The sequence below is a fragment of the Calidris pugnax genome, unplaced genomic scaffold (genome assembly GCF_001431845.1).
Source record: "Calidris pugnax isolate Ruff unplaced genomic scaffold, ASM143184v1 scaffold138, whole genome shotgun sequence".
NCBI classification, from domain to species: Eukaryota; Metazoa; Chordata; class Aves; order Charadriiformes; family Scolopacidae; genus Calidris; species Calidris pugnax.
This window is the reverse complement of record NW_015090858.1, coordinates 8,802-25,153: the sequence shown is the minus strand read 5'-3', so window position 1 is coordinate 25,153 and position 16,352 is coordinate 8,802. Positions and strand designations below refer to the sequence as shown.

At 48.4% G+C, this 16,352-nt stretch overlaps 1 protein-coding gene across 1 annotated transcript in view; it reads left to right on the top strand.

Annotated features, from left to right (window-relative positions):
• The window catches only part of TTC28 (tetratricopeptide repeat domain 28), a 157,180-nt gene extending 148,196 nt beyond the window's left edge, over window positions 1-8,984 (top strand). The window contains exons 16-22 of the mRNA XM_014944049.1: window positions 667-791; window positions 1,815-2,046; window positions 2,491-2,567; window positions 4,633-4,656; window positions 5,508-5,637; window positions 6,159-6,266; window positions 6,768-8,984. Of these exons, the coding sequence (XP_014799535.1) occupies window positions 667-791; window positions 1,815-2,046; window positions 2,491-2,567; window positions 4,633-4,656; window positions 5,508-5,637; window positions 6,159-6,266; window positions 6,768-8,392 (2,321 nt within the window). The 3' untranslated portion in view covers window positions 8,393-8,984. The remainder of the gene's footprint in view (window positions 1-666; window positions 792-1,814; window positions 2,047-2,490; window positions 2,568-4,632; window positions 4,657-5,507; window positions 5,638-6,158; window positions 6,267-6,767) is intronic.
• The last annotated feature ends 7,368 nt before the right edge of the window (window positions 8,985-16,352 follow it).

The following is a 16,352-nucleotide window of genomic DNA, read 5'->3' as shown; positions in this document are numbered from 1 at the left end:
CCAGCGTTGGGACCTGATTCAGACAATACCAGATGGGAGCTGAGTTTAGGTTACAGTCCGCAGCTCAGTTTCTATTTTATTTTCCTTCCAAGATTTTTTCTGTCTCAAAGGAAAGAGCATTAAAGGGAAAAAAAAGCCACCGGTTCCTAGGCAAAACAGAATGAGGATGGAGATGGGTGTGAGGATGGACAGGCGCATACCTCCCTGCATGGGTGAGAAGGGGAAGGCAGACGTGTGGAGAATCTGGCATTTGGAGATGGAGCATTATCCAAGACAGGTTTCTGACCGAGACAAGGAAAGCTCTCAGTTTTCTGAGTTCTGTTTCTGCGAGCAATGTTTAGCATCTATTGATTTCCTCTGCTCTGAAGGAGACATGGAGCGTGCTGGGACAAGTTCAGCTGCAATACAGTGTTTTTCCGCTTGCTTGAACAGGAAAACACTATTGATTTAATAGAGGACGACAGTAAGAAGCATCTAGAAGCTTTCTGGAAGTTCAGTCTATGGAACTGGGCAGGGAATGGGTAGCTGCTCTGGGAAAATAATATCATTCTGCAGGGCACAGTAAAGCACCATTCCATTAGTCAGAGAGGGAAGAGGAGATCTGCTAGTTTTGAACATTTTCTGTAAGAGAAGGAGCTTGAGCATCTCTTACTCTGTATCCTGCAGGTTTCATGCTTATTGGGAGTGACATGAAGCTGAACAGCCCTTCTTCGCTGGTAGGACAGGCCCTGACAGAGATTCTGCAGCACCCTGAAAGGGCACGAGATGCTCTGCGTGTCCTGCTGCATCTGGTAAGAGAAAGGAAACCCTCCCACAGCCTGCAGACCGTCTGGTTGTGAGATAGTGTTACCTGTGGGTGTGCATCTGTAAGTCATGAAGGGGAAGAGAAACACGCTGATGTGTAACCACTCACACTGGAATATAAACCTTCAGCCCTTCCCCCATACCTCCTGTGAAAACTCTGGGTCAGTGAGAAAGGACTGGGACACCTGATGAAGTGTCCGGAGCAAAAAGAGGCAAAATAAGCAAAGTCTTACATTGTTTTGTGGCAAAACCCTCCCCATCTGGTTTCCATTAGCTGTTGAATTGGGTCTCTGCTTTAAAAATGAGATAATCATTGGGGTTAGTTGTTTCTACAAAAAAAATAGCTATGAATGTTGCAGTTGTGGAGATGCAGAGCGTGGTGATGGCTCTGTCTTTGCGGACTTGGAAGACAAGAGGCACCTCTGTCCCCAGATGTGCCCGTCACCTGGTGTGGGGAGCAGCAGGGCTGAAGCCAAACTGCTGGATGGCTGGAATAATCTCTCATGGCTTTTAAAACTTTTCCTTCCAATGTGGTCCCACAGGAATGGGGAGTATCAGTAGGATGCTGGAAACCTGTGAATATTCCCAGTGATCCCAGTTGCTGGGTTTTGTGGACACACACCTCTCTGCTGTTTGCCCCAGAGCTGCAGACTCTTGCCTGGTAATAAGCCGTGTGTGCAGGAGGCTGGAACCTGAATGTGAGTCTTCTCTTGGGGCAAATGTAGCTGCCAGGCTTAGAGGAAACAATCAGTCAAACTGGTACTTAGTTTCTTGTGGAATAACTTTCCCCAGAGAATATTGACACTCATCACAGTGATTTTAATGCTGCAAGTGCTGAGTTACTGGAGCCTCTGTTTTCAAGGGCTTCCTTCTGTGTAAGACAAGCCAGGTTCACTGTTAGGTTTGCTGTCTCTCAACGTGCTATTCCTGCTTCTTCACTGTGTAAAAAGAGGCAATTAGTGAAAAATAATCTCATAATCTCATAAGATAATGCTGTGTTTTCCCAAAAGGTGGAGAAATCATTGCAGCGAATCCAGAACGGGCAGCACAACTCCATGTACACCTCCCAACAAAGTGTGGAGAATAAAGTGGGTGGCATTCCAGGCTGGCAGGCCCTACTCACCGCCGTAGGATTTCGCTTGGACCCTCCAGCCAGTGGCCTCCCAGCAGCAGTTTTCTTCCCAACCTCCGACCCCGGCGAGCGGCTGCAGCAGTGCAGCACCACCATCCAGTCCCTCCTGGGTAAGAACCAGCCCAGCTACTGGCTCTGTCCTCACCCCTCCAAGCAGACACCCTCCTTTCCCTGCCTTTCTTTCGTGCAAGCCTGTAAAATGGTGATGTTTTACGTCAATGGAATAAAAGTATTTAACAGGGCAGAGGTCCTAGAAGTAATTGTTTACTCAAAATTTTGTCATAGATGGGAATTACTTACTACTGAGTCCAGTATCTGAGAAGTGTGATGTGACTCTTCCTTTATCCCAGCTCTCAGTCAGAAAATGTATAATCAGATGCCAAGTGGGAAAACCTTTTGTTTTCTGGAAATTGCTGCTGCTTCCAGAACTGTTCAGTGATTTGGGGGAGAGGTTTTAGGCATTCGCTGAGTTTGTGTTCTTTTCAGGTTGTTGTATTTTCTAGCTGTCAAGAAACAGATACTGAGCAATCCCCATTTCTGCTGATGTTTTTCAGGTTTGCCTAACCCTGCACTTCAGGCACTTTGTAAACTTATCACAGCTTCAGAAACAGGAGAACAGCTGATCAACAGGGTGAGTTGGGGGGTTACCCTCCAGTACCTGTTTCCAAATGGTTGTTCCCAGGCCAGGAAACTCAGGTGTGCAGGGAGTGGTTTATGCCCTGGTTTATCAGCCCACAGTGTGCTAGGGTCCTGCAGGGTTGAAATTCTAAACTTTCATGTCTGTGTGAATGGAAGTCTGGGTCCAGAAGAGAGAAATGCAGGTGTGTTACCGGGCTGCGTGGCTTTGGGTCTCCCGTGCAGTGACAGAAATGAAGCCATGGGTACCTGCTGCAGTGAGGAGAAAGCAAAATAGGGGAAATGAGTGGTAGAATTACTAATTGCTATTTGGCATCCTGTCCTGGGCTGGTCTTTGTCCACTGTAATTACCAAAATCCCAAGGTATAGTTGACTTTGGACAATGCAAGGTCTGTCAGAAAACCTACAGAGCCTGTTCTTCTCTGGAAGAAGTCGTGGCTGTCAAAGAGAAAGGCGGTGCCACCAGTGGTGGTGGGACTTCCCATTCCTCCCAGTCTCCTTCCCATTCCTCCCTCTCCCCAGCCTCTCTAGCATGCCTAACCCAACCTGTCTCTGTGCCACCTGCCTGGCTGGCTTTCCATTACACATTTTTTACTGTCCTGATTGCTCCTCTAGTGAGGTTTATTTTGATCATTTGCCTGCTTTAGTAAATGAACACACTGCACATCGTGAATGGGCGTATAACTCACTTTATTTTCCCCATGCAAAAGTGTTCTGGGGCAGTACTGTGGTGGGTAACTGGGATTATCTCTGTGCAGCTTCAGGGGGCTTCCCTTCATTCTGTCACATTGAGTCTCTGCACAAAATGCAAAATAAGAGCCCCAGCTTTGCTGTTACCCACTAGGAACCCTGCTTTGTCAATCCGTTGGACTGAGTCTGCTTCAAGGAACGGGTTTCTCGCTATGATCCACAGTAGCACACGGGGTATTTCTAATGCTTGTCTTCTGTGGCATTTTGCTTTCTTGCCTTGGCTCTTTTCCCTGAGACTTCTGGGGTTGAACAGCAGGGTTATTTTTTTCCTCGTTGCCACCAGAGGGAGGCCCGGAGCAGAAGGGATGTAATGAGTAGAAGACATTCCAGTAGATGGGAATGTGGTGGAAGTGTCCACGAGATTACTTCACAATTGTCCTCTTTGCCTCGGATAATTAAATTATCCAAGGAAAAACATTCGGGTGGCTGTGCACAACTAACAAAAGATGCACTCGCCATTTCCTCAGCTGCCCCACACCATAAATATTGGCAGGGGCGTTGCATTGTGTTTGCAAATGTCCTTCTAGAGCCCAGACCCCAGGCAGAATTCCCCTTTGCACCAGAGCCTATCCAGTTACAAGCCAGGGTTTTGCAGCTCAGCTCTCCCTTCCTCTGCGGTTACTTGCTTTTATCCCCCTCCTTCCTGTCCACAGTTCAGTGGGTGAGCAGCGATGGCTCTGCCTGTCCCAAAGGAGAGAAGATTTTACTCAAAATTGGAGCGTGATGACTTGACAGTGCAGCCAGCGGGTGTTACTTGCCGTCTGCCCCATATGGGTGATGGGTGTCATAACGGAGCAAGCACTCTTGGCGTGGATGAAGCAGCAAGGCAGGGAGCCTGATCTTTTGCTCGGGATAGAAAACACTTCATTTTAGTGCAAAACAGAAGGCAGGGACCACAAAAGAGAGAACTTCAGCGCTACCGCATGACAAGGAAAAGTTAGGGATTGCTGAGCGCATGAAGTGCCAATAACGTATCCCAGAGAAAACAAGAGAAGGGCTTGTTTTAATGCTCAGCCTTCTGCCAGAATGTGGGTTGGCCTGAGTGTCTGCCTGCTAAGTGTTGGAGTTGATGGTAATGAGCTGGGCACTCCCAGATTCCAGCTGCCTGTTCCCACGCTGTTGGGCTCCTCAAGCCATTTCCATCGCTCCCTTCTTTCTCCAAACAGAGCATCTTGCAGCCAGGATGGATGCTGCTTTGCATGTGGATGTGTCGCCGCAGGGCTCCCTCTCACAGGCGTTTAGCAGCACAGAATAACCTGTGTTCTTTCTTTTCTCCTCTCTTTTCCTTTCTTGTAATCTGCTGCCCGAAGGCTGTTAAAAATATGGTGGGAATGGTGAGTATGACACGCACTGGGGAATGACACTGCTGTGCAGGAGAAAAACGCCTTGGTCACTGCAGACCCATTTCCCTGCGCTGCAGAGCAGTGTCTTCAAGCTGCTTTCAGGCCTGCAGTTTGCTCCATAGAGCTACTGTGGAAAAAAAAAAAAAAGGACTGTGTAAGCTTTTGTGGGTTGTGAGAGATGGGTGGTCCTGAGGTTAGCTGGTCCCCAATTAACGGCTTTCCATCCTTCCTGCCCTGGCTGGGTTTTTGAACGACATGGGATCCTGCCACCTTAATTTGTGTCAGATCTTCATAAACACTTTTTTTTTTTTTCTTCTCTATTTTTTGCTACTCCTCTCCCTTGGGCACAGTTGGGAAACTTCTTTCCTGGACCCCATGGAAGTATTAGGAAAGTCTTCCATGGTTTCATATGACTTGTTCTGCCCAGTTAAATGCTGAGAATGAGTTTCTTGGGATTTGCGTAAGGAATATGGCTCAGTCATGGAATGGGCTTTAGCATATTTCTGTGAGCATCCCCAAAGTATCTCTTTCCTTTTCTTTCCCTTCACAGATTTTCCTGCTGTGCTTCATTCTTGCTCAGTTTCCACTGGCCACACTCCCCCAACCCTCACCCCTCTTCTGCCCCTGCCTTTGCTGCTGTTTGAGTTTGTCCATCATTGCTGTCCCTGGTCTGTCCCTCTGCCCAGCCCCTGTCATCTCCCTGTTCTGTTCAGGAGCAGTGGCTGAATATATTGGTGTAGAGGGAAGGGGGTGTTTGCAGTGCCTCTCCTTAGCTGGGACTGTCAGAAAAGCAGTGATGGGGTTTGTAAGGAATTGCTAATGGTTTGTGTTGTTATCTTCAGCTGCATCAAGTCCTGGTTCAACTTCAGGCAGGCGAGAAGGAGCAAGATTTCTCTTCTGCACCAATCCAGGTTTCCATCAGTGTCCAGCTCTGGAGGCTGCCTGGCTGTCATGAGTTTCTGGCAGCTCTAGGTAGGAAAATACTTATTTCCATTGTCTTTCTAAAAGTATTGCTAGTGTCTCATATGGTGGCTTGAGGTAGTGCTGAGATTCACAGCTTTACACTCGTTTGTCTGGGTGCTTTAGATCTGTTTGTCTGTCTTTGCATCTCTAGGTGTGATCCCTGACTGCTCAGTACATGAACCCCTCATTCCTTTGGCAGGGAAACCTGTGCACTGGGCAAGGGTGGGACATACCAGGGGGATAGTATGTACCAGGGTCTACATCCTGCAGAAAAGACAGATGAGAACTAAATATCAAAATAGATTTTATTCCAGCTTGGACCTTCCTTAGAGTTAGTGAGAGGATATTGCAGGGAAGAGGCAACACTGCAAAAAGAAACATCCAAGAGCTACTAAAAGCCAGGCATCATTTCTCACACAGAGTCGTGCCTCCTGCAGCCCAGCCCTCTTTGTGTTATAAGTGAGATCACACTTGTTTAAGACGTTGGATCTTTCTGAGGTGTGATTTTTCTGCTCCATGTTCCACTACAGGTTTTGACCTTTGCGAAGTTGGCCAAGAGGAGGTGATTCTGAAAACTGGGAAACAAGCTAATCGGAGGACCATGCACTTTGCTCTGCAATCCTTGCTGGCACTTTTTGGTAAAGCTACTTACAGTAGTTTTTGCTCCCATATAATCTGATGATTTGATGAGAATGGCTTCTGTTAGAATGTCACGCTCTTAGCTTTTGCAGAGCTCATACATACCTCATCACACACGTGTCATACAGACCACGCATGACACCACAAGTGCAGCAAATGTTGTTTTTATATGGGAAACACAAACACTAAGACTTGTCTGAGGCTGAAGCTGGGAGTAGAGCCCAGCAGCTGGAGGGTGTATAACTCACTCTTGGTTTTGAGATACAAAACGATAATGAATTGACAAGTTTCATCCAGGGTACCTGGGTGGAGGTTCCTGCCTGTGCGTTTCCTGGGCTGTGCACATTTTTTTACTCACCAAAGTAATAATTGGGTTTTTTGAAGTAGCATAGAGTCTGAATGCATGTTTTGTAGCATTCTGGTAGAACGCTATGTGGGTTTGTTTGATTTTACTGTGTATATAGGAGCCTGTTTCTACATATATTTTTTTTCTTCTTTAGATTCCACAGAGCTGCCCAAGCGTCTGAGCCTGGACAGTTCCTCATCACTAGAGTCACTGGCTTCTGCTCAGTCTATTTCCAACCCCGTACCCCAGTATCAAAACCCTCCCTTCTCTCCTACTTGCCCGGAGAGCATCGCATCAGATGCCATTTCTGTGTACAGCCTGAGCTCCATCGCTTCCTCCATGAGTTTTGTTTCCAAGCCGGAGAGCGTGCCAGACGGCGCGGCACACCGGGGACGCCAGGACTACGAGAGGCCCAAGAACATCTATCCACATAGGTCTGCAGCGCAGAGCCAGTTGTCACCACAAACCAGCACTGTAGCCGGGAAAGAGGAGGAAGAGTATGAAGGTTTCTCTATCATCAGCAACGAGCCTTTGGCCAGTTACCAGGAAAACATAAAACCCAGATTTTCCCCTGATCACAAACAGCCCAAAACTGCTCAGACTGGAAGCATTAAAGAGTCCGTCAACTCCAAAGGGAGCGTAAGTACCCCAAATTCTCCTGTCAAAATGACTCTTATTCCCAGTCCAAATTCACCTTTCCAAAAAGTTGGGAAACTTGCAAGTTCTGATACTGGGGAGTCTGACCAGTCTAGCACTGAGACCGACAGCACTGTCAAATCCCAGGAAGACAGTAATCCAAAGCTTGACCCACAAGAGTTGGCCCAAAAAATTCTGGAGGAGACTCAGAGTCACCTCATCGCTGTCGAACGCCTCCAGAGAAGCAGCAGCCAAATAAGCAAGAGCAACAATTCAGACGAGGGGGCTTCCACCCCAGCGGGGGTCTCTGCCTTCAGATCCTCAGAGACCAGCGCCTTCAGTCGCCCCATCAGCTCCAGTCAGAAGAATCAGTCTTCACCTCTCGGAATTAAACCAAAGCCTCCCACGAGGAGTTCATCCCTTCAGAAAGTGAGTTCTGGCTACAACAGCCCTACGACATCGGAGATGTCAAACAAGGAAGGCACAGGGCACTACAGTGGGCAGCCGTCTCCGAGTTGTGATTCACACGGGTCCTTGACGGAGCAGCCTCACTTTAAGCTCAAGTACCCCAGCTCTCCCTACAGCGCTCATATTTCTAAATCACCCAGAAATATCTCTCCAAGCTCAGGGCATCAGTCTCCTGGTGGCAGCACTCCATCTCCTGCTCTTTCTTATTCCTCAGCTGGTTCTGCTCGCTCGAGTCCAGCTGATGCCCCAGACATAGACAAATTAAAAATGGCTGCCATCGATGAGAAAGTGCAAGCAATTCACAACTTAAAGATGTTCTGGCAAAGCACTCCCCATCACTCCACGGGCCCAATAAAGATTCTCCGAGGAGCTCCTGGAACAATGACTTCTAAGAAAGATGTCCTCAGCTTGCTCAATTTATCTCCGCGGCACAACAAAGAAGAAAGTGCGGATAAGCTGGAATTGAAGGAGCTGTCTATTGGGCAACACCTCGCTTCTCCACAAAAGAACCCTCCAAACGGACACAGGCGCCCTGAAACTACAAATGCAGTGACATCAACTCATTCTCCCCCTTCCACCAGCACTCCAGGGACCACACGTCCCCTGAGGCTGCCGTCTGGGAACGGTTATAAATTTTTGTCACCGGGAAGATTTTTTCCTTCCTCCAAATGTTGAAATGTTCTCGAGTACCAGCTGATGACTTGCAATCTCGTTAAAGTATTTGCTTCTGCCCACTTGCCTTTATCAGTACAGGACCGTTATCTGAGAAGCCGTGGTGGTACCCACAGTTGGCAATGCACAGGAGGGTGACAGACTGGCCCTGTCTGTCACTGCGCGGGGACACGGGCCTCACACAGATGGGTTTTCCTTTCCCTTATCAGGACCTTGGCCAGACTCGCTTGAGAAAAGGTTCTGTGTAGTGTTCAGTATTTGCAGCAACAGGTCCAATGAATCTAGTTGTCTGTTCATAAAACACTAGCTTTTAAGTCACGTACTTGTATTTCTTAACCTAACAGGAGGTTTTACAGCTGGCTTTTTATACAGAAAATTATACATATCAGGGATTGGAGAGGGAAGCGAGAGGAGGCAGAACTTTCATGTGTACCACAAAGAAAGTATGCACAAGTTTCTGCTTGGAGAAGTACAAGCCATTTATTTGATTTCTTTCGAAGGCTGACAGAGAGGACAAGGTAACATACCTGTAGATATTTCTGCCGAGTTAGCCAAACACAAGAAATTGCTGGCAATAAACTCCGTAGCAGCATGAGACTGCAGTTCTCTTGCATCATTTAGACGCTGGTGAAACAAAGACAAGAGGACAGAGAGGTGCCCTAAAACCTGCATCTCTGGTAATTCTTTTCTGGAGGTAAGCCTTTCAGGTGATATTTTGCTGCTTGGTTTGCTCATAAAGAACCTTTGGGGCATAACAAGCCAGGTGAGCCTCGGCGCGAGGTAGAGAGCGTGTGTCAGAGAGATAAGTCCTGCTTTTGTTGAAGGCTCTGATCCTCCTGGCACACAGCGCCAGGATGGTGAAGTTTCCATCTTGTCGAGCAGTTGGGCAGCACAGATGTCTTCTGTCTGCCGAGCGCACGCGGAAAAGGGTTACTGAAGCTCAGAAGGTTATTTTGCAGTTCCACGGTAGGGGGGAATGTGACGCTGAGTGTGTGTGGTGCAGAAATCACCCGAGCAATCCCAAATCGTTGCGTGTAGCTCCTGACGGGCAGGTCTGCCAGCCTCTCCCCTGCTGTGGAAGCGAGTTTCTTTCGGAGCAGGTAGAGCGGTGTGAGGAGATGCCAGTGCAGTCAGAGCACGTCCACGAGAGCGAGCGGAGCGGCTGCGGGCAGGACCTCTGTGTCCTCTGATCCGTGAAAGAGAACCAAGAGCACCCCGGGGGGTGCCACCTAACCTAAGCTTTCCTAGGCTAGAGGGTGGTGAGGCGTTGGGCATCAAGCTGGAGGTGTTTCTTTCATGCGGTGGTGTAATCAGAATCAAAATAACCCAATCAAGGTAACTGACATGCACTGAGAACTGGGGGCGTGCGGGAGCGGTCGCTCGGCCCCGTCGCGCCCGTGGATCCGAGCAGAGCCTGTCCCAGGCCGTGTGCCATGAAGTCGGAGCACTGGATCACCAAGGCTTTTGGTCTCTCTTTCTGCACTCCCAAAATGCGCTGGGTGACTGAAGGCTCATCACTTCACCTCGCCGTGCCTCGTCTTCCCTTTCTATCTAAATGGGGATAGTAATACTTACCTACCTACCTCACAGAGGTGTTGTGAGGCTTAATTAATTAGGCCCTGAGTTCTAGCTGGATCTTAAGTCAACTTCCAGTCTTGCAACTGGCTACCTGAATGGTGAGTGCAGTCAGCTCGGTAACGCATGAGGGGCACATTGCTGATGCAGATTAATTGTTGCACTTATCGTGTCTAGATGCTCTTCTTGAAATATGGATCTGACCGTTTGTGATTTTCTTAGGGATCTTGGAGGAAAAGCGTGAGAGCAGGACAGAGGATTCAATTCTGATACCAGAATATAAAATTACTTAGGCTCAGCTTACTCGTGGTGCATATATCAGATGCTTGCTTTGAGTATGTTCCAGAATCCACTGGTTTCTGGAGAATGCTTTCCTTTTTACCGTTGCAAGAATTCAACACAAGCACTAAAGGCAGAGAATACGGGGCTGTGTTGTTACAGTCAGCTCACAGGAGGTGGATGATCACAAAAGCTTCAGTGCAGAAAGTCAAAAGGAGTGGTTATTCCTCTACTCGTATTATGCAATGTAGCAAAAACAGTTGAGTCAATCTGTTCAACTCATCTGATACAAGTTACTTGTCTGTCCATTACATCTTTCTGTGATGGTTTGGTGCTAGATATCATCTTCTCCTCATTTGGCAGGAAAAAAAAATTAGAATAGTGGGTCAAAATGAGTCAGTCCAGCGTCTGCCCGTCAGGTGGATGGTGACGTTGCTGATCATGCAACTGGCTGTGGTCACAAGGCGGCTGAGGGACTTCAGGTGACCTCATCTGTTTCTAACCAGCATAACTGTTTTAAAACGACATCCCAGGAACACCCAGGATGGAAGTGGGCAGCTTTTTGTTTATAGCAACAGCAAATACTCCCTGTAGTGCTGCGTAACATGCCAGAAATAAGCCTCTTTACTCGTAGTTTACTTCCATAACTAAAGGCTCTTTTTAAATCTGTAGAAATTCTGTAATTGCCATTTTGGTACAACCCATTTTCATGCTGCCAGTAGGTTTCACACTGGCTTAAAGTTTTCAGAAAGAGCTGAATCGGGGCTGGCGGGGGGGTGTTGGGGGGGAGTGGTTCTTCAGTTGTTTTTTTAAGGGGGGGAGGGAGCATTGGGAACAGGGAAGGGTTCAGATGTAGAGGGAAGTTGAGTATTGGGAAATTGGTGTTGTGTAAAGGAAGGTGAGTGTCACTAGAACAAGTCCTTTGGGAAACATGTTTCCATCGACTTGACACGGGGCACCTCCGTTGGCTTGATGAGGGCCATGAAGATGCATGTTTGCTCATGGCTGGGAGACGCTTCACACACCTCGTGCCTCACTCCTCCACCCCCTGAATGAGAAACAACCCCTTTGTGAGGAAAAAAAAGGAAAAAAAAAAAAAATAGAGTTTTATCAGGTTTGCCCAATATGTGGAGAAATTCAGGAAATGAAAAGAACATGTTCTCCGTTTGATATTAGAATTCCTTCTGTGGAGTTTAAATGCATTTTGTCGTCGTTGTATTTGTGCATGGTACAAGTGACAACACTGCTTAATACAGTGAGCAATAAGAATTAGGTATTATCCACTTTCACATTAAACCTGCCACATGCAACCATTCCCCAAGGCCATAGAATGTATTTTAGTTTGGTTTTGCCCTGTATGTTTTACTGTGTGAGATTACAGATTTTTTTTGTTGACTGTCTTTAGCTCCAACTAAATGGGAACAGTAAACAACCTCTCTGATCAAAATCCAGTTTAATTTGATTTTATTGGCTAGCCTGTACTCCGGCCTGGTACTGATTTTCCTTCTTTTTAATCATACCTTACTTAAACAAGGAAAAAGCATTGAAGGGATGCTACACTCACGTGTCTCACTCCAGGCCATGTTTCCTTTCGTTAGGTCAAACTCGTTCTGTGAACATCTCTCTCAAGTTGTGGAATAGATCCAGGTGCACAGAGATACCCGCGAATCTGTTACGAAACCCTGGTAGTTTCAGGCTGGGTGGTGATCATGGGGTTTTGAGCAGTTTTTGGGGTTCATTGCATTGCCACGCTGTCCAGAAAAGGCTGCAAACGTGTGTGGAAAACTTGGCCCCTCGGTTGCAGAACTCCTTCAAAAGAGCGTTGAAGATGGTGACTCGGAGAGGACTCTCGGCAAAGACTCTTCCAAGCAGCAGCCCTTTAGCACTTGCTCTCCCTGTATGCAGTGTTAGCCATGTTTGGCCTATATGGACTTTCTTTGTAAATTAAAACTCTGTTTCCAGACAGCATTAAACTTTTTATATTATGAAATTTACCATGTAAAAAGATTTTCATATTTTTATTGAAATTGCTAGGGCATTTGGCCTTCTTTCTTTGTGATTTCAGTGTCTATTAAAGCATGAGTTCTCTCAGTACTGTAGTCTCGTGGTCTAGGGTGATGTTGGGGAGGAATTGGGTAGCCCACTGCACTCTGTCCCGATTCCCAGCTGCTCTCTGCTCTGTTCCTCTCGCCCACTCCTGAGAAGCAGAGAAATGAAGTGTAAATCTGCGTTCTGTGGTGAAACAGGACTCGCGTACGGCGGCTTCAAAGTGAGGGCTCGCTGAGAGCTTCCTCTTTTTGTGGCAGAACGTGGTGTGCCTGTTACAAACCATGATTGGAACTTGCTTTTCCTTTTCCTAGCAGGTGGTGGGAGCGTCGGTATGTGTTCGCTGTCTGTCTTGTAGTCAGCAGCAAAAGGACACCTAGGGTTGGAAGGAGCTTCAAGGATCTCCCAGACCCATCCCTCCGCTGTGGAAGAACCAAGTGCTGAAGGTATGATCTGTTTTCCCCATATCGATGCCCGCTGGAACTTGCTGACTTAAATCCTCCCTCTGCCCCCGTGTGAGAGGAGCCTTTGTGCTAAGGGGAAGTGTTGGTGACCAGATGAAACTAAACAGAATTTGACTTTTTCTATGGTCTCAGAAGTTCCCGTTGTCACCTGTCTCCCAGTTGTATAAATGCAGCCTCTGGCCGTGTTGATAGAACACACAAACCACACTCTTGGTCGTGACACAGCAGGCTCTTGCTGGCCGGCGGTCTCTGCCTTTCATCCAAAATCTTTGACCTGCTGAGAATGAGGTGAGCTTGAACAGTGTAAATCACTGCAGCTTCCTGGCACCAGCGCTTTTAAGGGCCCTTTCCTGGCACGTGTCTGAAGCAGCTGATTCCCTGTGTTCAAAGGCGTGGATGGTGCAGCCCCCAAGAAGGGTTTTATAGGTGGCTGCATCAGCTTCATCCTGCTCTTAGATTGCCTACAGCCTGGTGACACGTCCAGTGTGAATCAGGAGGCAGATGATGTGGAAGCCTTTGCTTCTCCTGTCATTGATACTAAGATACTGCCCCTGTGCTGCAGAGGTGCAAGAAAGTCCTGTTCCTTTCAGAGACACGGAGTCCTTCTTCTAGCACAGCAGGTGTGGGAAGAAGTCAGTTCGCTGCAAACACCCCAGCTCTAGTTCTGTCCTGTGACTTTCCCCAGATGGCCTCACTTTCTCATTGTGTCTTTATGTATTCTCCAAAGAGAAGAACTTACTTTTTTATATCGCTGCCAGGAAGAGCACCAGCCGCCTTCTATTACATGATGACATCATTTGCATGTGGTTTTATTGGTGAACGGCTGTGGCTGGTGTGTCAGTGGACTCCAAGGAAGCTGTTCTGCAGGGGACTGCAGCAATTGCTGCTGGTACAAGCCAGAAGCATACGGGGCATTGCATTCTCTTTAGCAAGTCTCTCCCGTGTCCTCCTCTGAGGAGCCCTTGGAGAGGGATGGTTGTTTTCCGGTGGCTGGCAGCAATCTTTGAGAATTATCCATCGCAAACTTCTCTTCTCCTCTTGGATGGTCTTCAGGCTTCCAGTGCTCTGTGGCCAAGAGAGAGCTGGTGGGGGAGCACATGCCATGGCCAGAACATGCAGGGATACCTAAAAAATACACCTACAGCGAGGTGGGGGTGGAAAAAGGCCAACTGGTGGGGTTGGGCACGTGAGCAGCCACTGCGCAGAGCTGGCAGGTCAGCTGGGAGAACTCCAAGTACTTGGAAATGTGGGAGTTGGGGTGTACTGACCTTGCCTACTCTGCTCCTGAATCCTGGGGCAATACAGCCTGTGTGCTTGAGTGCACAACTTTGATCTTGTAGCATAAGAGGGAGGCTGTTTAAAGACTAAAAAGCGTGTTCTCGTTTTCAGTTCATTGCGTGGAAATGTTTGCCGTGGTTACAAATCTCTCTTTGGTCACAGGAGGAGGAACAGGGGCCTGGGAACTGGGAGGAAGGAAGCAATTTTATTTCAGAGAACTGATGACGTCCCCTGTGGTCACCTGGAGGGTTGGGTGCAGGTAATTGTCCTGCTGCCGTCGGTGGGAAAGTGTTGGAGCAAGAGCAAAGCTGGAGACCAGAGGAGGGGCACAGGAACTTCAGGAGTGGGCAAGTTCCTGAGGGCCCTTCAGAGTCACACACAGAGCGGTCTCTGAACGACTCCATGGAGACACAAAGTTAGGGACAGCAGGGACCTGCCCAGGGACCCGGCTCATGGTGTGACACACCGTGACCCAGTGTCCCTCCAGCAGCTCCCCTTGTAGAGTTCCTGAAGCAGCAGTTTAATGCCACCGTCCCGCTTCACGTGCACACAAATCTTCATCCAGGCAGCGGGACGTCTCAGCAGGCTCAACCGCTGGCAAAAGCCAGGAGCCACTTCACTGAAGACATTATTCCTTCCTCGGGGCAGGCCTGGGCTGGAGGACTCCCAGGAGGAGCAGTTTGCTGGGGAAGCATCCCCTCCACGAGCAGAGGCTGTGGTGAAACTGTATGGGCTGGTCTGAAGTGGTTTGTGTGTGTGCAGGGTCTGGAATCAGCAGGATGCAGCTACTCAGATGATAGTATCGTGTGTGGTAGAATCTAGATATAAACAAAGAGAAGAAGGGTTTTGGGGAGAGCACACATGGCAGCTGCCTGAGTAAACAAAAGACAAATGTTGCCCATATGGGGAAAGAGCAGCAGCAGGGGACTGCGCTCAGCCAGGAGCCTGAAAAACCAAATAAAGGAAAATTCTGAATGCTTGAGAACTTCGGGAAACAGACACTTAAAGCCCCACCACTGTGCCCTGGCACAGCTCTTTGTAATTTCTGTGCCTCGCAGACTAAGCCAGTGCAGGGATAAGTCTGAGCAGCAGTTTCCATAGCATCCGTCTTTCCCGTTGCGAGAGACTTGAATGAAATATGTTTTCATAGGCAGAGCCTATTGGGGATTTTCATTAAAGCCATTTATCTGTGGGAGGGTTGTTTGGCAACACTTAATTTTCCTATCTGTGAATTTCTGCTCTCCTTTGCTCTAGCGGAGTTGATGTGTAAATAATGGTTAGCTCTAGCTCCTGGCACATGGCTCTTGGTGAAAGTGGCTTCTCCAGGGAAAGGGTGGGCAAGGGCGAGCCTGGACGTAGGGCCAGTAGCTGCTCCTGGGGAAAAGGATGCACTTCTGACATGGGAATGTGGATGTTGTGCCGAGACGGATGCTCAACGACACCTTTCTCTTGTCAGCAAAGGGGCAGCGTTACTCCCAGTGACAACCTCTGCAAGTGTCAACGCTGCGAACTGTCCCACAGCCAGACCTACTTCCACTTTTTGAGGACTCGTTTCCCGTCCGCAGTGCCACACTGCAGTCTCACCCTCCCTTTTGTCTCATCCTGAAACGTGGGGTATTTTTCCTTTCCTTTTTACCTGGTCTAGTGTTGGTGTGAGCATTTTGACCAGCAGTAAGGCAAAAGGTGGCACCAGCACCCCCTGAGATACGAAGGCGATTCCTCTCCTCAGGGACCAGTGTTTCAGGTTCTTTACAGGCTCGAGGGGCTGAGGATGAAGAGCAGGACACCTCCATCCCTGGGAGGAGAGAGCCCCCAGGTCCATGTTTGCCTGCCACAGTGGGTGGATGTGGTGCTGAGGGACATCTTGGAGGTCTTTAAGAAACGTGTAGATGTGGCACTTTGGGGCTTGCTCTAGTGGCTGAGGTTGTAGGGTGGGGGTTTTTTGTGTGTGTGGTTGGACTCTGGTCTCACAGGTCCTTTCCAACCATGACAATTCTGTGATTCTGCGACATGGTTTTGGGATTTTTTTTCTCAGAGTTAGGTTGGTGGTTGGACTCGATGATCTGAAAGGTCCCTTCCAATCTCGACTATTCTATGATTATTTCTACTCTCAGGGCTGATTTCAGCCCTTTTTTTAATGCCTCTGAGGCCTAAGACTTGTAGGCTCTATCCGTTTTTTTTAAATGAACGCCGATGGTTAACGGCACCAGCAGCTCTGTGGGACCGGAGGGTGCGGGGGGGCTGAGCCCGGCAGCGGCCGAGGCTTGTTTTTCTGTTGTCCGTGTGTCGGTCCGTTGACTTCTGTGTCGGTCCCTTGATTC